Source organism: Melospiza georgiana, chromosome 2, assembly GCF_028018845.1.
Source record: "Melospiza georgiana isolate bMelGeo1 chromosome 2, bMelGeo1.pri, whole genome shotgun sequence".
In the NCBI taxonomy this organism is placed as follows: Eukaryota; Metazoa; Chordata; class Aves; order Passeriformes; family Passerellidae; genus Melospiza; species Melospiza georgiana.
Genome location: NC_080431.1, coordinates 104,787,254 through 104,809,274, shown reverse-complemented (window position 1 = coordinate 104,809,274; position 22,021 = coordinate 104,787,254). Strand labels below are relative to the sequence as shown.

General features: G+C 38.0%; 1 protein-coding gene across 1 annotated transcript in view; it reads left to right on the top strand.

The window, feature by feature from the left end:
* The window catches only part of MAP3K15 (mitogen-activated protein kinase kinase kinase 15), an 81,017-nt gene that overhangs the window by 27,019 nt on the left and 31,977 nt on the right, over window positions 1–22,021 (top strand). Inside the window, exons 3-6 of the mRNA XM_058018262.1 lie at window positions 1,146–1,169; window positions 10,682–10,875; window positions 13,052–13,220; window positions 14,475–14,581. Of these exons, the coding sequence (XP_057874245.1) occupies window positions 1,146–1,169; window positions 10,682–10,875; window positions 13,052–13,220; window positions 14,475–14,581 (494 nt within the window). The remainder of the gene's footprint in view (window positions 1–1,145; window positions 1,170–10,681; window positions 10,876–13,051; window positions 13,221–14,474; window positions 14,582–22,021) is intronic.

Sequence of the window (22,021 nt, the reverse complement as noted above, 5' to 3'; positions counted from 1 at the left end):
TTATGTTCAGAATTATATTACTTTACTTGGACCTAAGTTGCTGTGCACACTCTTAAAAGTGGTGCAGAGTCTGAGTATTACAAAGGCAGTATTGATGTTACTGCTGTTCCTTCTGCTGAAGATCTGTGAAGTTCTGGCAACCTGACTTTATACAATTTATCTTAGGAGCCATCCTGAAATTACCCCAAGAGTTTTCTCTTCAGTTTCACCAATGTTCTTTCAAAACCTAGTTCTGGGGATATAAAAGAATATGTAACCTTGTTTTCAAGAGAGTTGTATCTATAGAACCAAACCTCCTAATGCCTCCTGATATTTTTGCCTGTTGTTGAGGAAATGGGTGCATGGGCATGGGCTGTGCAGTGGTTGTCCAAGTGGATTTCAGGCTGTCAGAGATGAAGTTGCTCAAGCAGAATCGTCTCAGGTTGTCAGAGCCCATTTAATTCAAGTATATTGAAAACTTTGATTAGAAACAAGTCTATGTCTAATATTTGTAGCGTGGCTTACCTGGAGACCTCTGTAGTTTGACTAAGCAGTGTTCATTGAACATGAAATCCATCACCCCAGAGAAGAGAAGGTTACTTACCAGCAATTAGATGGCTCTGAGGTCTGTTTTACATGCCCTTTAGTTTATCATTTGCTTCATTGTTTCAGCGTCTGTCCTTAGATTTTGAGGTGAGGAGAGTTAGGCTGTTGAAGGAATGTGTTGGTGTGTACCAATCTGTGTAACCAAGGGGCTTAGGTATGGGAAGGATACTCTTTCAGGGAGAAAAACCCTCCAGCTTTGAATGTTTCTGTCTCACAAATGCTCAGAGTGTGACTGGGTGTGCCCAGTCTGAGATTCCAGTTACTGCTAAGTACAACTATCTTTATTTTCTGAATACTTTTTAAAGTAGGTTTCTTCACTGAATTGTTAATTTTTTCCTAACCTGAGCTGCTGAGACTCTTCTTGATGTTGTTCTGTCCCTTTATTGGGAGTTTACTGTGGCAGGTAATCTGGATTATGCTGTGAAGAATGCATTTGTGTGTGTGAGTATACATATATATATATATATGTATGTATGTATGTATAGCAGTGGTTTTTATTGGAAATAATAATTCCCAGTAAAAACAAATAAACATTTCTATTATCTTTTTTTCCCCCACAGGATATGGTATCTCAGAAAAACACAGTAAGTATTAAATCCACATTCATTTTTAAACACAAAATGAAGATCCTACATTTGAAGCAACTTTAGTACCAAGGCTGCCAAGCATACATATTCTCTGTATGGTTAAAGGCAGTTGTTTTACCCATCTATAATTCAAACTTTTGGAAAACTTGCTGGCACTCCAAAGTAACACTAGATTTTAAAGCTACTTTTCCTTATCAATTCCTTTCTAAGTTGTAGAAAAGTGCCAGTAGATGTAAGTTTTATTTGTAGGTTGACAGATCCAAATATAAACTCAGAAATTCAAAGTCTCTTTTTCCCTCTACCACTATCACCCATTTGTGCAAATATAGATGTTTGTGATGCCTTAATGGGGTTTGCTGTTGTATCTCAAACAGCTTTGGCTTCTGTATACCTGTCCTCTAACTTAAACATTCACAGATTTACTTAGAATGCTTATGCCTTAGAAAAACTTATTTCCCAAAGAAAGTATTCTTACACTTAATGCAAATAAAGCCAAAAAAATAAGTTTGAAACAAGATAAAATGTAAGAGTTAAGACTTTTTGAAACATGCCATGTTATCTTATATAGTTGTGTATTTTGCCATAGTTCATACCATGTCAGTGTTTCATTAAATCCTCCACACTGTTATTTTGAGGACGACTAATTTTTCAAACCTCTTCCACTTCCATTTATCCTGTTTCTTTCCATTCACCATATACTTTTATTTACTTCTAAACAATATTGAGCAAGATTAAAATAATGAAGTGGTGTTAGAGTTTGATAGTAATTTTAAAGAGAACTAGAAGAAAAAAATGCATTAGTCACAGCAGTTTATTTTGAGCTGCTGTTATGACTTGGCCACAGTGCTCCACATAGGCTAAAGATAGATCAGGTTTAGCACATGCAAATGCAGATCATCCTTCTTGGCTGTCTCAGGCATCTTTGAACCAGTTTGACCTGTGTGGTGGGAACTGCATTTACTGCTCTCTGGCTCTCTGAAGGGGGACTCAGAATGTGGCAGATTTCATTGTGAGTGCTACTATCCATCAAGTGGTGGATGACTGAAATTTCAGGACCATGAGTTCCTAAGCAAGAGGGAGAATTGTGAATGAGCTGTTTGGTGGTAATACCAGACATGGAGTAAATGACAAAGGGGTGGGTGGCAAGTTCAACCTAGTGCAATCAGATTAGCAGCCTACAGTCTTTTCTTGTGGCAGTCTTTCTCCAGGAAGGGAGGGTATTTCCCTTCACACTGAAGAGAAGATTGAATTACAGAATATGCTGAGTTGGAAGGGCCTCACCAGGATCACTGAGTCCAACTCCTGGCCCTGCATAGGACATCCCTAAGTCACACCATGTGCTGAGAGCATTGTCCAAACAATTCTTCAACTCTGTTAAGCTGTTGCTGTGACCACTTCTCTGGGGTGTCTGTTCCAGTGCCCAGCCACCCTGTGGAACCTTTCCCTGATGTACAACCCAAAGCTTTCCTGACTCAGCTCCATGCCTTTGGTTCCAGTGGTTTCTATGGTGGGGTCTGATATTGGGCCTGTAAACACCTTGTGGCTCGCAGAAGGGGCAGGGAGATATCCCTAAGCTGGGATCCTGATTCCTCCTTTAAAAAGGAGGGATTGTCTAACCCACTTTTTTCAAGTGCTTAAATTGTGAAAAAGAATTGTGAGTAAAATACAGTGAGGTAAAAAATGGATGACTTTAAATACAAGTATGGATTCTTCTTTCTATTATTTGAAGTTGTTCATACCTTTTATTATTAGATAAATGTGCTCCCGTATTTCATTCTTTTATCAGTATTTTTTATTCAGAAATTAGAACAAACTCATGAGCAAGCTAAATAATTCACAGGATAAAACTATGTTTTTTTAAGTCGAAGTTGACTTCAAATAGACAATTGCCTTCCCCTCCTTTCAAATCCAGTGAGTTGTGATGGGAGGTTTGCAGTTTATCACTGATCCAATGTGGAGCCACTGCTTCATTGCTTGATTAAATATTTTACAATTGTATGGCAATGTCTTGTTTGAAGTGAATTGCTAATCAGGGTTGCTGTGCTTGTTAAGTAAGTACATAATTGGCATGAATTTGTTATATCCAGTCAAATATATATTTTTATAACCATTTCAGTTTAATTGCTGAATATTAGATGCAATAATTAATTCCCCTATAGTAGAACTTGGTGTTTTCCTTTCCCTTGTCCTGAGTGAAAAATGTTGGTATGCCTCTGCTGTAACTGTGGAATAGCAGAGCTTAAATATGCTTTTTATCAGGGGCTGGAGGCATGCTGGAAAGAGGAGAGATATCTCCTATGCCTTCCTCCAGCCCAGTGTAGCCACAGGAGTATCATTGCAGGAGAAGTCCTCTCCATGTTTTACAGGCTCTGTGGCCATGCATCTGCAGGGTGTGTAAGGAAAGGGGAACAACTCGGATTGTTGCCAGCACATCTTTGTTCCAGCAGCAAGAGTGAAACTTTCTGGTCTGGCTGCTGTAGCTTAGAGCTTTCTCTGAGGTTTCCTATTTATCCTACAAATCTTATGTCATCTACAAAGGTGCAGAAAAATCTTAGCAGAGAGGAGATGTGGAGCCATGCTGAAGTTGCAGAGAAGGTGAATGGCTGCTGTGTCATCAGGGCAATTTCCTTTCATGTGTATCACACGAAAGCCTTGAAGAGAATGAATATTTTACTTGTAGAGAAAGCATTATTCTAATTCAGCATTGAGGAGGAGACAAGAGCAAGCAAACTGGACATGAAGATGAAAACAATGCAGAAAAAAAAAGTCAGCAGTTCAACTGAGAGTTGGCCTGAGTATAGCTGATCTAACAGTGAAAATTATACAGCAGATAGCTGGAGTGGTGGGAGCCTGAGAGATTTAATAGTTTACTGTCTGAAAAAGGAGTGTGAGTAGGAGAACTTCCTTCCTTCCACCATCCAGGAATGCAGTTTTCACAGATAAGAATGAAGAATGTGGTTCAGTTCTACTTGACTTCCCCAAACAAGCAGTTAAAATTCTGTATTGATAATTTATTGCATACTTGGATGTGAAAGGAAAGAATTATTATCTATGGGAGTTCAGTTCCCAAGGAATAATTGCCCTGGCATGAAATTCAAGATCAAGATTCTGTGTCCCATCAGTTGGATTTCCTTCTGTAGAGCTCCTCTGAGCTTTAAGGACATTTCTGTTAGTTTTAATAAAGATTGCACAGCTTCCTAGTTTCTGTCAAAATTATTATCAATAAAATAAATGGCAAATATGCAGTCTTGCAGAGCAGGTGCCACTGTGGAATAATGGACTGAAGGACAGAGGAAAAAAAATTACTTATGGAAAATGCTTGTGCTTTGGAGTTTCTTTAGATGTCAGCTAAACCTCAGTTCACCGGAGAAATGAAATTTCAAGGATTTTCCAGAGCAAAAAAATGCTTTAAAAAAAAACCTTTCCCCAAACCAATGTAATAGACAAAATCCATTGGGAAGTTTTTCTGTTTTGATTCAAAAATTTTTACCATCCTTGACTTTTTTTTTTTTTTTTTTTTTAAGGAAGGAAATTTCATCTGCTGCTATAGGATCTTAAAAAATTATGAATAAAAAAAAGTTCAAGATCAGGTGAAGAGAAGAGTGAACAAGGGGCTTTAGAAAACTGCTGGAGTCAGGAAGCAAAATGTGCAATCCTTTGAGTGGTAGCTCTAGGATTGGTTGCACATAGTTTGGGATGCACACTTTGATCCATTCAATTTGTTTGAATGAGGCATTGAAAATACAAACTAGAACTTTCCACTATGGAAAAATTATTATACCAAGATCAGAACATAAGGAGAAAGGCTAGTTATTTGTTCTTTAGTTTATAATATGCCTGAAGAAATTTTAATAACCCTGTTAATTGCATTCAGGGAAGGTGTTTAAAGGAAGGTAGGCTGACTATTAAACCAAAAGGTTTAGATCATTGTATACTTAGGCCTGTGGGCCTGGTGAACTATTTTTAGATATTTAAATGGTTATTTTTCATGAAATCCTGCAGCAGCTCTTATAATAAGCAGTGAATAATGTCTGGGCCATGGAGGAGTCATTAGCAAAAATTCTTCTTGATCAAAAGGGAACTAGATTGCAATTTATCCTTGCCACAAGGAATTTTTATGTTGAAAAATCTTTTTTTATTGTAATTGGCAGAAAGTTTCTTTAGAGGCTTCAGTAGCTGTTTAAATAAGACTGTATGTACTCTTTAAAGGCAATAAACATTTAAGAAAACTAAATAGAAAGATTTTGGCACTTGGACTCATATTCTCCAGTTAAGTAGCCCTCATGGATTGTATTGAGAGCCAAGACTCTGAAATATGATTACATTATATGAATTTAATTGTCTAAAGAAGTATTATTGCAGAGTTGCTTTCAATTTGTTGTTTTCTGATTATTTTTACAATGTATAAAAGTTTATATGATCCAGTCTTTTAATGATACATTTCTAAAAAGGCCTGAGGTAGCAGAAGTGTCAAAAGGGATTGTAAAAGGGCACAGAATGAAAGAGCAGGAACATCTTAAACTCAGTAATTTTTCTTTTTGAGTGGAAAATAGTACAAAGGCAATGGGTAACCAAATAAATGCTGCTTTTAATGCTTTTAATAATGAAATATGCCACTGTTACTTTAGATAATGAAAATGAAGGCTTTTAAAATTTTTGTGTGAAAGTTAGTTTTTATGGAAATATTACCATCTCAAGCTATATGTAATGGTTGGACTATAGTTCACTAATCAGATAATGAGTCTGACAGGTTCATAAAAATAAGACCTGAAAACATCTTAATGGTGACACAGGGGATGTATAGACATAAATCATATAAATAAGAGAAATCCAAAAGATAAGATAGGTAAGAGAAATTACAACTGTTTGAACTGTTTTCTTTGCCTTGTAAATATAGTCTTGCTGCAAATATCTATATTAATTTTCTGTTGTTTCTTTCTTTAATTATTTCTTTATTCATGTGTCATGTGTGTCTTTTTGTTTCTTACGGTGTTTTGTGGTGGTGTTTTCCTCTTTGTTGTTTTCTTTCAATTTGGAGTAGGTTGCCAACCTCAAAGCTTTTCTTCGTGTTCAAGTACCTCCTGAATACCACAGTGGTAATCTAATAGGCAAAGTATGTATCCCTTTAAATCTGCTTTCTCTTGAATAGATATGCCATTATTTCACTGTGCTTCTAGACATGCAAGCATAATAATAATAAGGATGATTTAAGAATAGTGCTTGGCAGGGTCTTTCCTTCAAGGTGGTTGGAGTACTTGCTCCTTGCAAACTATATCCCAGAAATTTAAAGTGTTTGTCTTGTGATAATCTGCCTTCCCAGTCTTTACATAAAATATAGTGCATTTATTCAGCTTTAGAAGAGGAAGTATTTTTTTGAAGTTTATAATATTTTAGTCACTGTAGTGGGTTGACCATGGCTGGATGCCAGGCACCCATTAGAGCCATTCTCTCACTCCCTCTCTGCAGCCAGACAGGAGAGAGAAAATAGAACAAAGGGTTCATGAGTTAAAGACTGGGAGAGGTCACTCATCAAATACAGTTATGGGCAAATCAGGCTTGAATTAGAGATGTAAATTGAATTTATTAGTAATAAAATCAGAGCAGGATAATAAGAAGTAAAATAAAACTTTAGAAACACCTTACGCCCCTACTCTCCTTCCAAGCTCCACTTCCTATCCCAGCAATGCAGGGAGACAGGGAATGGGGTTATGGTCAGTTGATTACAGGTTGTTTCTCCCACTGCTCAGGGAGAGGAGTCATTTCCCTGCTCCAGTGAGGGGTCCCTCCCACAGGAGACTGTTCTCCATGAACTCCATCCCTCAAGCAAGTTCTCCACAAATTGCTGTAACATGGGTCATTCTTCCATGGGTGCAGTCCTTCAGGCACAGCCTCTCCAGTGTGAGTCCCTCGTGGGGTCACAAGTCCTCCCAGGAAACCTGCTCCAGGCTGGACTCCTCTCTACAGGTCTGCAGGTCCCTGCCAGGAGCCCACACCAGCACAGGATTCAAATGGGGTCACAGCCTCCTCTTAGACATCCTCCTGCTCTGGTGTGGGGCTCCTCCATGGGCTGCAGGTGGATCTCTGCATCCCTGTGATCCTTCATGGGCTGCAGGGGCACAGCTGCTTCAGCATGGGCTGCACCAGGGGCTGCAGGGGAATCTCAGCTCCAGGATCTGGGCACCTCCTGCCCGTCCTTCTACACTGCCCTTGGTGTTGTTGTGCTTGCCACTGCCTTGTGCCTCCTCCTCCTGTTCCTGCCAGTGCCTTCTCCACTGCCCTGCAGCGTTGTTCCTCTCGTATGGTCTCACTCCACTCCTCTGTGACTGCAGCTACATCTGTGCAATAACTTTTTTCCTTCTTCTTAAAGCTGTTATCACAGAGGAGTTACCGTCATTTCTAGTTGGCCCAGCCTTGGCCAGCAGCGCATCTGTCTTGGAGCTGGCTGGCATTGGCTGTGCTGGACATGGAGGAAGTTTCCAGCAGCTTCCCACAGAAGCCACTCCTGTAGCCCCCAAGGCCCTCCTGCTACCCAAACCTGGCCATGCAAATCCAATCCATGCCCATATGGCAGGATGGATAGGAATGTGGTGTCACAGAAAACCCTAACACTTGAGACAACAGTGAGTTAAACTCCCTGAACACTCAGGAGTTTGTGATCTCTTGGAGTCAATGCAGTTCCTTTTCTGTTACTTTCTGTATTTTCCTTCTAACTGCTTAGTGAGAGGGAGTAAGCATTCTTGGTTCTTGAGTGAGTGGCAAAATTAATATCATGGCTCAAGTAAAATAATTGTGCTGTTATCTTGGCAGGAATAATTCCCTCCTTGAAAGTGCAGAGATTTTTACTCAATGTTACCTATCTGGGAGAAAGCATACCTTTAATTTAAGTGTAGCTTCTCTGTCACAAAGTGACAGTTGCACCACAGTAACTTTACCAGTACAATTTAAAAAAAAACCCCCTGTTTATATTAAGATCAAAAGTTTACTTTTAACAGCATTAAAAAAATATTTGGAAAATACTTTAAGACAAAAGCCACTCTACATTTGGCCTGGCTTGCCTAGAGCCTAAAGATGGCTTCTGTGGGCCTCACTCTTTCAGCCTCTCAGCAAAGGCGTGGCCTTCTGCTTAATTCCTTTAACTATTTAACCTGAAGAACAGATCCCTTTCTCAATGTATTTGCAATTATTTTTCTGGTTTTTTGGTTTTTTTTTTAATGTTCTTAAATTTATGGCTTGTTTTATGATTTTAAAATGTTGTGATTAAATACAAAACTTTCAGTGCTGGCATGCATTATATGCTGGAAGATGAGCTATTCGGAGTTTTGAGGGATTTTTGAGTCTGCTTGGCTGTAATTTTTAACTTAAAATTTCCCAAAATCAGACAATCAAAATATCTTAGCTTCTAATCCTGAAATTAACCAACTTATCATATAGTCTTGATAAGCTATAAAGTTATAATTCTATTACAATTAAATATGTAATCATTTATAGATATATATATGTATGTACATATACAGGTAGGGTTGCCACATACATTGCTTTACATACACCTAAGCCATTTATTAATTATCTTTCAAAAGCAGTGGTTGGTGTATGATAAGGCAGTAATTTTCAAAATTATTAGCTTTTGGTATCAAGAGACCAGCATCCTGAACAGAAGGTCAGAAGAAGCAAGGGTGATGTTTTCAGCCATCTCTAATTCTTGTTAGCAGAAGTAGATGGACTGGTTTTTTACATAATAAATGTAGGAAAGACTTTCCAAGGCCACACCGTCTATATGAAAGGGTTTTATAATTTATTATATGTAAATATTGTACAGAAGAGCTAGAAGACAGGAGCATTTAATTGCATAGATTTCACTGTGCAAAAAGAGACAAGAAATCTAAGTCAAATAGATGATATGTTGGCTGGATAACAGTACAATGTTTGAGGATAAGATTATTACAGTATTTCCCATGTGTAAATAATTTTTTTCTGAAAATTTCATTGCTTTTTCATTAGATAACTGCAGCTCTTTGCACCTCAAGATACATTACCCTTTCAAATTGGATGGGCTTTATTCATTGCAGGAATTGCTAATTTGCTGTTGAAGCTTTAAGAATAGACTTTATAGACAAGCAGCTTTTGTGTTGCACTGAACTTACTGTTTATTTTAATAAAACTCAGACAAACCTGTGCTAGCATATTGGTAGCTGGGATTGCAGTTTTTCTGTTTTTTGTTGGGAAGTAAAGATAAAAGTCCAACAGGTAATTATATTGTTACAACGGGGATAAATTAACTTAGGGTTTGTAAGGAAGGAATATGACTTGATCTTTATCTAGAAATAGTTTAAAATTCTAAATCCTTGCTCAGATCAGCAACAGGATGTACTGATACAGGTTTTTTTATCTGTAATTTTAGTAACTGCTTGCCCTACATTTTTAAGTTCCTGTGAAAAATCTGTTTCTCCTGTCTAGTTTACTAATAAATTCAATAATGTGCCATCTTCATATCCATTCTTTTTATCATCCCAGCATTCTCCCATTGTTCAAGGTGACTCTAAATGGCTATGGCTTTTCTACATGCTTATATTATATGAAAAAATGGCAGGTATGATTTTGCTGTGCATGTTCAGTGCTGAGATACCTCCAACTCAGTGGTAGTTGATCATGGCAGGTGAATCATGTTGACTTCTGCCTCAGTGCTCCCATCTAGTTACTCCCAAATATAAAGTTCACCTTCCTTTTAAACAGCAAAGAATTGCCATAGCTGGAAGGGGATACAGGTGCTTCTTCCAGCTGTTGAAACCTTCAGAGTGTCTGATTTCTGGGGTCTTGCTCAGGGGCTGAAAACTCTGAACTTGCTGGTTTTGGGCTCTGAAGGGCCATTTCTTGTGTCCTCACCCATTTCAGCACCTTGATTGTATATACATGTTTTATGTGGCCTGTTAGGTTTTTTTGGGTTTTACTTCTAGAATTTTATATTACAAAGTCTGTTACAAAACATTTCAAAATTTTGGGGTTTGGCTGGTTAGGCTTTTGATGGTAGCATGCAGCAGTTTTGTTGTGGGCTCCTCTGGATTAAACATCTCCATAAAGTCCTTCCAGTGTCTATATTTCTGTATTTCTCTCATTGTGGGGAGCTCTGCATTTTATCTTTCCTAGCACAGGGTGAGCTTAGAGGATGCAAGTACATCTCTGAAGCCAAAAATTTGGGAGCAGAATATCAGCTGGTAACTGTCAGACCCTGCTAGGATCTGTGCATTACATTAAAAGGAAAAATTGAACAGTTTTTTTCTATTGTCAGTTAACAGACTTGGGCCCTTAATCATCAGCTTTGTTAATGTTTGTAACTTTTCCACACAAATTTCCTTGAATTTAATGCTTGCAAATCTTGTATTAAACAGTGCACTAAAACTTCTTACACACCAGCACTACTCTAGCTGTTCTTTCTGTCAGCAGAAGATTCTGTGTATACACAAGTATATTATCTCTTTCATTTGTTTTCTAAACCCTTATTGTTTTTATTTTAGGCTTCAAGTGGCAATTATTATTTTATTCCATACATTGTCACACCTTGTGCTGACTACTTTTGCTGTGAAAGTGATGCCCAACGAAGAGCCTCTGAGTACATGCAGCCCAGCTGGGACAATATCCTGGGGCCGTTTTGTGTCCCACTGGTGGACAAGTTTCTCAGCCTTCTCAAGGATGTCCATGTTACATCATGGTAATGTTACAACACATACAGTTCCAGAACCTTTGATAGCCCCTTTTTTATATTATGAAAAAAGAAGGTACAGAATTTCTAGTTGCATTGATTATAAATTCTTTTATTTTTCACTGTACTTAATGTAATGTCAGAAGAAGCTGCCAATTTTGCTGCTTTTTGTATTCCTGGCCTGCAGTTGTTGCAGCTAACTAACCATGTTGTGCTAGAATTTGATTTATAGTTACTTTCCAGAAAGCAAAGGCAGTCCATGGGTAAGATAAAGTGCTTAAGTTTTACAGGGTATAAGGTCATAATAGGAACTAAGCTCATAGATTTCAAAGCCAAAAACTGGCCTTTTCTGTCATCAGATAAAATATATACATGGTAGCAATGGGCATTCAGTTGTAATTCTCATGATTTGTTTTTGTTTATAAATATTAACCTTCTGATACCACTTAATAAACATGATACTGCTTAGCCATTTCTACAAGGGACTGTTGGAGTTTTGAGAATTGGGGCTGGAGAAGGAGGTCTTTCTTTCTCAGTTGCTCACTTTGTATTCTGCAACTATTCCTGTTTGGTATGTAGTTTTGGAAAACCCTCACAGAGACTGAGTTTCTGGTTTTTAATTGTCCTAACATCTGTCTGAAGCATGAGGTAGCGCCAAAGGCCCTCAGATTTGTTTCCCCATTGCCATCCCACCCAAGTAAAAGGCTTGTCTAAAAAACTACTATTTTTTATGGTCCCATCCTTGCAATCCCATGGATGACTCTCCTGTGACATCCTACCCTGAAGGACAAGGGAGCACCCAAGATTCCTAGATGCTCATGGTTTAAAGGAATGACAAAAATAAGAAGATCTGCAAAAGTTTGCATAGTTTTATTAGTAAATTACACACTTGGCATGGAAATTGGTGTTTTAGTCCTTGACCTCCTAGTGTAAGGCACAGCAGAGGGTTTTGGATAAAGGGCGTAGGGTGAAAGGGAAGAGAGAGAGTGATAAATGAAAGAGGGGCAGAGAAGAGGAAAGAAAGAGACATCACCCATCCTGGCTCCAGTGTCAATACTGCTGAGGTTTTCATGATCCTGGGATGCAAATGCAAGGCAAGCACCCTGAAAGTTTTGGGGAATTTTTCTTTTTTGCTAAGTAAGTTTTCCCCACATTGGAGATCAGTTTCTCACTGTGTATGCAAATTAGCTATGTGCAGTGTGTTCTTGTAGATCTTTCTGGAAATGGGTTTGAAGCCTTTGGGGGGGGTTATTGGGTGGTCCTGATCCCACCTGGCAGTCCACGCCTGCTCTCGGCCTTGTTTCTGTGCTTGCACAGAAATGTATGAGCCTGTGCTTGCCAGTAGAGCTTACTGTGACCTTGTTGCTTTGATTGTAATGTGTATGAGACAGAGAACTTAATTTTCTTTGCTTATGCTAAACAAGGTTTAATACTTTGAAAGGCTCATTTGTAAACAAGAAGGGACTTGTATGCACTGGAGTATCTGTCAGGTGGGACATGCTAAGTTCCAAACTAGAGAGTCCATGGCCTGCTCCAGGATAAATTTACCCCTAAGTAGCTGGTTGAGGCCATTCATACTTGTCATGCTGGCAATATATATATTATTTTTCAATTTAAAAAATGCTGATGTTGGATTGTGCACTGATATTAGTGTAAATAATGTGCACTTACTGGAGGCTTTTACAGAGATCCTGCCCACATTATGTATTATGTTCATCAAAGAGATTGCAACTTTAAATCAGCTTTTGTGGGCTTGTTTTTGTTTAGTATCTGTGTTGGAAAGTCTTCCAACTTTCATGATAAAATAATTTACCTGCTCTTTACATCACACTGGTGTTTCTTCTGTGTGTCACTTTATTATCTCAGATGCAGTCTTTATAATACAAAGTGCCACATCTGTCAGGGTCAGTAATGGGGCAAAGAAATGCTCCAGTTTTCCTGTGTTGGCAAAATTGCCTCAGGATCCTGCTTATAAGCCTATTGATACATGGCCCTACAGTCTGAGGTGAGGCAAGGTGGAATATTTGTAAGTAGTTATTGAAAAATATGGAAACATTTGATGTGGACCTCACTCTGCGAAATTATACTTTTTATTAGAAATTATACTTTTTATTAGAAGCACAGCCATGTTTCATAAGAAATGTCTAACAGTCTTCTTCTCCTATGTCTAACTTCTATTTCTTAGTGCCTATTATAAAGAAACACTGCTAAATGACATCAGAAAAGCTAGAGAGAAGTACCAAGGAGATGAACTGGCTAAGGAGCTGGCCAGGATTAAGCTGCGTATGGATAATACTGAAGTGCTGACTTCTGACATTGTCATAAACCTGCTTCTTTCCTACAGAGACATTCAGGTATGAGCCTAAAGACCAAGGTGGATTATTTTACTGTGCAGTTTTGGCTCTTGTTTGTTCTCCTGTGCTACTTTGTTTGTTAAGCAGTGATTCAAAGCTGACACTAAACGGGAGCAGTTGTTATGTTTTGTAAGTTTGGATTGTCTTTTGGGCAGTTTAAAGGGATAGAGACTCTTACTTATTCTTCCTGTGAACAAGAGACTCAGATTAGGTGACTTGCCAAGGTCTCTCCCTTTGCTTTTAGTAATTTTTAACTTCCTTAAAAAAGCAAAAAACCCTACTGAATAAAGATGGTTGCCTTGCTCTCCTCTACCCTACCTTTCCTCCCTCCCCCGAAAAAATTAAATATATTTAGAAACTAAGAAAATTTGGGTTATGTTATGACCATTGTATTGGCTAGAGATGCCCAAACTGAGAACTATAATTTAATGAAACATTAATTTGCTTTTGAAATCTAACTGCACCCTTTTTTCTTCTTTTAGTTTTTCTAAAATAAGTTCTGCTTTTGCTAAAGCAGCTATTTTTCCAAATTGACAGTCTGTGTGTTTGACATCAATTTTCAAATATAATTTCAACCATTCTATAGGTATTTTTTTCTTATCAGGAACTAAGTTGGCTATTTCTTTTTTGTAAATGGGTTGTGAGAGCAATGGATAACCACATCATCCTTCATTACCAAACCTTCCATTCTGAAATGCATATTTTCCTTACAGTACTTTATCCAACTTAATTTGGATTGGTTCTGGTGATCATGAAATATCTCCCTTGAGAAATGTGCTCGCATCAAATCATGTTTTGAACAAAAAGATTCAGTAACACAAGGCCCTTTGAAATGTCAGTAAACTGGCCTCTTCAGCACTGTAGATGTGGGTTACCCCAAGAAACCCAAGTGAGTGCACAAGTGACTGATGTATATCAGAACAGCTGTGGTTGAGTCCATGGTGCCCTGGTGAGGTGTCATTCACCAGAAGATCTTAATAAGACCTGAAAAAGCTGGGAGAGCAATTGATCACACTGGCTGCAGGGATTCAGTAGTTTGGGCATCGTGGTGAGGGAGAGACAAGCACTGCCATGGATAGACAAAATCCCCCTGTGTTCCTACACAGCCTTCCTGGCTGTTTCTCTTAGGAGCAGTCCCCTGAGAAGCTGTGGTAACAGTACATGTGATCATGATAAGTTTTAGCTTAGTGATGCTTTCTTCCTTTCAGTTTATTCTGCTTCGATCCTTTTTATTGTTTTTTAATTTCATCCCAGGACTATGATGCTATGGTGAAGCTGGTAGAAACACTGGAGATGCTTCCTACCTGTGACCTGGCTGATCAACACAACATCAAGTTCCATTATGCTTTTGCATTGAATCGGTGAGGGTGATGGATTGAAGTTGTTTTATTTTAATGCTGTTCCATAGGGGCTTATATGTAAATTTATAGTGCAGATAATATCAAATTCTCTTCCCTTTCTGCACACATCCATCACAGTCATCTCTCCTTAATGCCATACGTACTGTGCACCAGGACAGTGTGTAACTTTTGAAATTGTTGTTTTCCAACAACCATTGTTTTGTCAACAACTAGGAGAGAGTGGATCTATTCCAAAGGCCACTTGACTAACTGCAGGAGACTCCAGTGATACCAAGGGGTCAGTCTGAGATTGTTTAATATGAATCACTGATTATTCTGAATGTCTTCAAATGTTTAATGTGAGAGAGTTATGAGTGATTTATTAAAGTAATAGCTAAAAAGCACTGCTTGATCCATGAATACACATTCATGATAGAGTTTCCTTGGAAGGCTGGATGGTCATCAGGACCTGCAGGCATATCATTACTTTAGGAAACACTGAAATATTATTGAACTCTTATAGTTAGGTACAGACTTTTGTAGTACCTATGTATAATAATTACTCCTTTTCTAAAGAATTTACATTAAGATTGCCAGAGAAAATAGATCTTATGCAAATGAAATCACATGTAATAATAAAAGTAACTGGCTAGATGCAATCCACATAATATTAAAGATTGTGACTTAGCTAGCTAAAGCTAAACTAAATTAGCTAGCTGATTGTGAATTAGCTTACTAAAAATCAGCATTGGACAACATCAGCATGGCATAAATCAAAGAGATTAAGAACTTAATAATAGATCTGGAAATGCAGTTCCTATGGCATTTTCTGGAAAATGATAATAAATATGGTCCTATCTGACAGTTTAATCAGACATAAGAGAAAACATTAAACTGTTGCTCATAAAATTACTGCATATGGATTTGGCCCTATTTTTCAGAACTTCTAAAAATTTTTTCAGGAATTTGACTCAGAATGTTTAAATTTGCCAGTGGGAATAATGCTAGAATCATGCCTTGTCCTTAGGTAATGTCTTAATATAATCAGTTTGTAAAACTTTTTCATTTAGATGTGCATAACAAAATTGGCAAGCTCCTTTACTGTGTTGGTCTTCAAATTTTTTGTATTTTGAGCAGCATGTGCAATCCCTGCCATTAAATCTTCTGTTTTGACAATGCCAATAGCACCCTGGTAGCACCCTGGTAAGACAAGATAAAATTAATTGCTCATGAACTTGCTTTGCCTGTCAACAGCTTTCATTAAAATGATCATTAGCCCCATCCAGCATGACGGTCCTTGTTTTCTTTTGGGAACTATTTAAACATTTCTATAGAAAAGGTTTTTCAGAAATAAATGACTGGTTTTTCATTGGTAAGAACGCAGAATTTAGCTTCTACAGATTATTTTACCTTCTTCAAACAAAATAATGGACAAAACTCAAAAGCTGAGAGTTAAACATTTTTTGAGCAAGTCCAGTTAGTTCAAAATGACCCCTAAAATGTTGCATTTAGCATCTTACTTGCATGAAAATTTTGAATTCCTAATTTTGTCTATTTAAAAACCAAATTATCTTTAGTTATTTCTATCAGAAGCTCTCTTTAAAATAACTATATTTTCAGTTCATATTCTATTAATTTCAACATGCAGAACAGTATTAATGTTGATAAATACAGCTGATTGAACTCACCAGGAAAACAATACATCATATGCAGAACAGAATTAGCAGCAGAAGAATATCTGACCCTGCAGAATGTTAGTGCGTGCTTAATTTCATAAAAGAGTGTACTAGAACTGTGATCCAGAGAGAGTAATTAATTTATTTCCTATTGGACTCTGTAACTGAGTTCTCCTGGCCATTAGTGTCACTTGCGTGGTCAAGTCAGAGTTACTGTGGTGCTGCACAGAGCCAGCTCCAAGGCTGCAGGGCTGGTTCTGGGCACCCCAGGGTTCTGCTGCTTCAGCAGCTGGGCACAAACCCAGCTGAAGCACAGCTGTGTGTAGGTCCAGGTTAATAAGTGCTCAGGCAAGGGACAGCAATGTTTCACTTTAGGTTCTGTGCCATTCCAGCCTAGCTGCACGTCCTCTGCCTCAGAGCCAGCCTGGGTCTGACTTGTCTTGGATCATAAGCAAACCAAGCCTGGGCCTCACTGATGGGTACTGAGCAGACAAGTACTAAGGCACTCACTGTCATATGAAGGGCAGGCAGACACTTCCATGCTGATTTCTGGAGCCCTGATTCATGTGGCAGGTGTTTAAGCACAGCCCCTCTCTTAGATTGCTGTCTTCCTCTCTGGCTGCCTGATTTGTCATCTCTCATGTCTGTTATCAGAGGCTGACAATGGATGTTTGCAAAGGCAGGCTTGTGCTTGTTTCCAAGCCTTGGCAATCTGGATACATCACTGTCCTAGGGTGATGGAGCAAAGGGCTGTTGCTTCTCCAGTGTCTTAAGCTGAATAATTTGGATGTAACATAGGAACAGAGCAGACAGTGCTCCCTTCTGTACAGAGATAGGCTGGTTTAAGACATTGTTCCTTGTTTCCTCCTAGCTGAGATGTAAGTCTAATTGTATCTTAATTTAGACATCTTTAGGTATAAGTTCAGTCCAAATGTGCAACATGAGTATTTTCAATATTTGTATTCACAGCTGGGGTATGAAGTAAGATGCTGAGCTATTGAGGGCTGGGTGTTCCAGATGTGGATGGCTGTTTGTTTCAGTCCCTGGTACACCTTGCCTGGGAGGCAAGCACTGTGTAAGGAGTGCTTAAGACCAATTAAATTTTCTAATTGGTCTTATTTACCAGAGCTGGAGTTATAATGTCCTGGACACTTGCAAAGAGGCCCAAGGGTATGCCAAATTCAAAATGTTCAAAACAGAGTAGACTTTAAAACCAAACCCAGTCCTGGCATGAGGCCAGAACTGTGAAAATTTTAGTCCCTTTCAGAGCACTTCTATCTTCCTTTATATTAAAGATGAGGACAGCTGCAGTCACTATTATTTAACTCAGGCATGCTGTGTTTTAACAAGCAACATATTCCAGTACCATAATAAAAGAAGGCAATTAACAAGTGAAGGGTGTAATAGGGTGCAAGTAGAAAATCACTAGTAATTGTGAATAATGCTAGTAATTGTGAATAATAGTAGCCACTGAAAATTGTTCCCATTGCTAAGCACTAGGGTATTTAAAATGTTCTGTTCTGTGATTACTCAAATTTAGTAAAAAAACATGTTGTAGGCCTCCTCCTTTTACATGCCTGGCTTTCATGAAGTACCTGAGGTGTATATGAAGGAGGGAAAAAAGCTAGTTTTTTTCTTTGTCATATCTGTTTGGAGGCTTGCAAATTTAGTTCTTGTCAAAGCCTAATTTAGGGTCTTGTTTTCCTCAATCACTGTTTCAAATATTGAAGATTCTACAAGCAAATTACATCCTCAGTGAAATGTATCTTAACTTAAAAATTACTAACTAATTCTAACTCTAATTAAAATGAGTTCTCATATTTCTTAATAATTAAGATTTTTAAAAATGTTCTTGCTGTCATTAAGACATGAAATGAAAAGGAAAGCAAATGTTTATTCCCTTGAGAAAATACTTTCCATTAATACAAGAGTTTTTTGTCATATATAGTCTTCTCCATCTAGCTAGATTGAAGCAAACCATACTGAGGAAGATGTGAACAAAAAGCTGAGAAAAAAAGATTACACTATCTGTTACCAACAGAGTGAGCTAATTCTTGTCCCAGTGAAACACACATTGTTCCTGTTGACTTTGTTGGGCAAAGGCCTCGTTCACTGAGTGTAGTTCTGGCTCTGTAACCATGCCAGTTCTTTAAAGCTGGTAAAACCAGTCTCTGAAGCAGGAGGTTTGGTTTTTTTTGTTTAGGAATATTTAAAACTAGGTCTCCTTATAAAGACTAGAGTGTAGAGAAAGATTCACCATCAAGGGGATGGATTTGGAGAGCAAGAAAGGAGCTATGATATCAAAGAGATAGTAAAAAAAACCACTTGTATTTTTTTACTGTGTGTTCCAGGTGTTATTCCAGGTGCGATGCTGTGATAGGAGTTTGTTGCCCTACACAATAATTCAGGGAGGTAAAGGAGGAGTGGACAGTTGGATAAGACAGGGAGACAGATGCAAGAGGCTTGTGTAGACCAGGGAAGTGAGAAGATTGCTTCTGTGATTGAAGAAGCATGGTAGGGTCAGCAGACAGATGAACCACATGGCAGAACTGCAGTGAACAAGCTGGCAAATTGGCAAGTGAATCAGCCAGCAGTTTCTGGAGGATTTGGTTTTGCAGTCAGGCAAAACCAAACTGGCAGCAGAATATTGGCACAAATTCTGAGGAAGTGATTAGAGACTATAAAGGTACCCAGCAGGACAACTTTTGTTTAAAGAAAAAGAATTCCTGTGTAGCCATTTCTGGCAGAAAAACCTTAGTTTGTTGAAGATTTCTTCATCCAGAAACAATTCTGTGTCATTGATCATTCCCTCAATTTGATTTTTTTTCCCTTAATCCTAATAGTTCAGTTTCCTTTTAAAATAAAGTTTAAAACTGTGCACAGTACTGACAATTAATGTGCTGGGTATTTGTAAAAGACATCATGATTTTTTTTTAATTTTTATTCCTTGATCACTTCCTTTTAATTCCTAGCATTGTGCTTGGGGAGACTTGGCAGTGTTTTATTGAGCACTAGGATATTTTCATAATTGCCCTAGTGTTTGGAAGTAACTTGCAGATCTCTTTCTTAGCTGACAGTAGTTCCTGCTGCTGCCGTATTCAGATAATGTAGATTCATTTTCTCTGTTTGGTTTCTCTGCAAGTTCTCACAAGGTAACAATTGCAGTAAGAGAACTAAAATGTGCTAACAAAGAAACCAGTAAGAAAAAAAGTAGATTTATGAAACACTTTTCAAGACCTGTGGGGTTTTCTAATATAGTTTCTAAATAAATTGTAGTAGTACTCTTTTTTCTTACCTCATTGACCATTAAAACTATATTTTGAAAGAATTTTCAGATTGTGAGTAGTGATTCTAAAAACTGTGCCCCCTAAACCCCAGAAAAATATGGAAAGTAGCTTATGTTTTAACTGAGTGTGTATGCAAACTTCTTTAAGGTAGGACATGTCTTCTTCCAGATGTGAAAAGTTTAACAGATTGTGTGTTGAAGAGCACCATTGAAAAATGCCTATTTCAAAATTCTGTTTCATTCCTAAAGTTGACTTGTTTGTGTGATATCATGAGGGACATTTGTATTTCAGTGCAAGGTGGCCTGCAAGCACCAAGGAGCAGTAAAATGACCTGGTAGAGTCATTATTGTAGCAGCCTACTGAGATTCTGCTCTGGCTTATAAAACTTCATATTCAGGGGATATACTTTGCAAATCTCACCTGGTGCACCAAGGTAATCCATAAAGAGAGCATTTTCTGCCTTCCTTCTCATGCCTGTGCATCATCATATACAGTATTTCAGATTTCCCTGTTTAGAGAGGCTGTGGCGTCTCCATCCTTGGAGGTTTAATAGATTCAGCTTTTCAGACACTGCCAGGCCTGCCATGATCTAGTGCTGGGCCATGGACCTGCTGTGGGAGGGGGATTCTATTAGATGACCTCCAGCAGTCCTTTATGACAGGGTTTTTGTGATTTGTTCTAATGTGGCTTTAAATGGGGGCTGGGGAACACGGGGAAGCTTACAGAGTTGAGATTGGTTTAAAAAAATAGAAGCCAGTGCTAAGCCTTAAGGGTTTAAGGTAATCTCTTCTACTCTGTTGATAACACCACAAATCTTTTTCAAGGCACCTTGAAACAAATTATGAGCTGTCAGGCATGCAGACCTGACAAAGTGTGGGGTCTGAAATAAGAAATGAAAATCTGTCTTGGTCAAGCATAACAGGTTCTGCATATTATCCAACAGAATATTTTCATACTGACTTCAGAGAACCTGCTTGGAGCATATGTGATTGTTCAGGTGTTTTGGGTGTTTTTCTTTGTTTGCTCCCTCTTTTTTGGGATTTAAAAGCTGAGAACTTCCTAAATTTGTAAATTATTATAATTGGTGTATGGGTTGTGTATCATCCGATGGGCATTAAAGTCTGCTGCAGTGAAAAACAGGGTCTAATATAAATATACCTAAACTGATTATTGTTTAATTATATCCTGTTATATGAGTGCATACTTGTCATGTGCTACATTTTGTTGTATTTAATTATTTTTAACAATTTTTTTTTCTGTATAAGAGAGAGATCTTTCATTTTAATTTCTTTTGTACAATGTTTATGTAGAGCTTGGTCCTTTGTAAAAATCTCCTAATGTTGGATTTGGTGTGTACAGATTCATCCTTTGATGACCAGAGATGTTAATCTGCACAATGTTCCATTTTAAGCAGTGTCCTGCTTTGTTCATTATATTTCTTCTTTAATTACACTTTTTTTCAATCAGTACCTAACACCTCTTTATATCAACATTAATAAATAATCTATATCGCAGAAGGCAGACTTGAGTCAAGTCTGGGAAAGCAGTGATTTTTAGATTTTTAGATTTTCTATTTCCATGCTAAAGTGGAACATTAGGTTTTAGTTGTGCATTTCTTGTGTTTTCAGGAAGAGCACAACACATGCCAACTTTTGTGATCACAATATACAAGACCAGGGAACTACTGGACTTTAATATCAGGGCTTAATTTTGTTCTAAGCTCTGTTTACTCAATTTTCTGTGCTTTAGTGTTAACAACAGTGAAACTTGGGTACTCCTAGTGAAAGAAGTTTGTCCAGAAGAGGTTTGGTTTGAGCATGCTGACCTGGGCAATGGATTGACAGTTTTTACCTCCTGTTTATTTCTTGTAAAACTGAAAAAAGATACCAAATTTCTCCTTGTGTGCTTATTAGAGAAGAACAATATTTATTTCAGAGCAGTTAATCTGAAGAAAAAGTGCTTTAAAAATATTCAAGTACTTGTTGTGAAAGTTTATGCTCTGCCAGTGACATCAAAGGCAGGATAAAGCCTTCACAACCAGCTACAAAGCTGTTTAATCCTATTAGATGTTCTCCATCACCTAACATGCACAGAAGCCTGAATTTTGCTACAGATGTGCTGTTACTGGTCTTACTGCATCAGCTGATTACCTAAGGAGCAGAGCCCCTTTACAGTAAATATTAATCCTTTTGGGGCATGCAAGTAATACATTTACCAGAAACCATTATGTGCTCCTGGTATTGCTGACAAAGTAGTCATAGTCCTTGTAGGCCTGTAATGGGTATATAGGTGGGGATTGGAAAATTGTAAACAGTTCTTAAAAGGGGTTGGTAAATATTTTAAATCTCTCTGGTGAAGAAAAAAAGTGTTGAAGAGGCTATTAAACTCTTCAGCTGTGTTTGCATTACTTTTGCAAATAGACATTGTTGTTTGTTCTAAGTGACTTTTTGCAGTGAATATTGAGTTCTTAACTTAGAAAAACAGCAAGGTAAATGGAG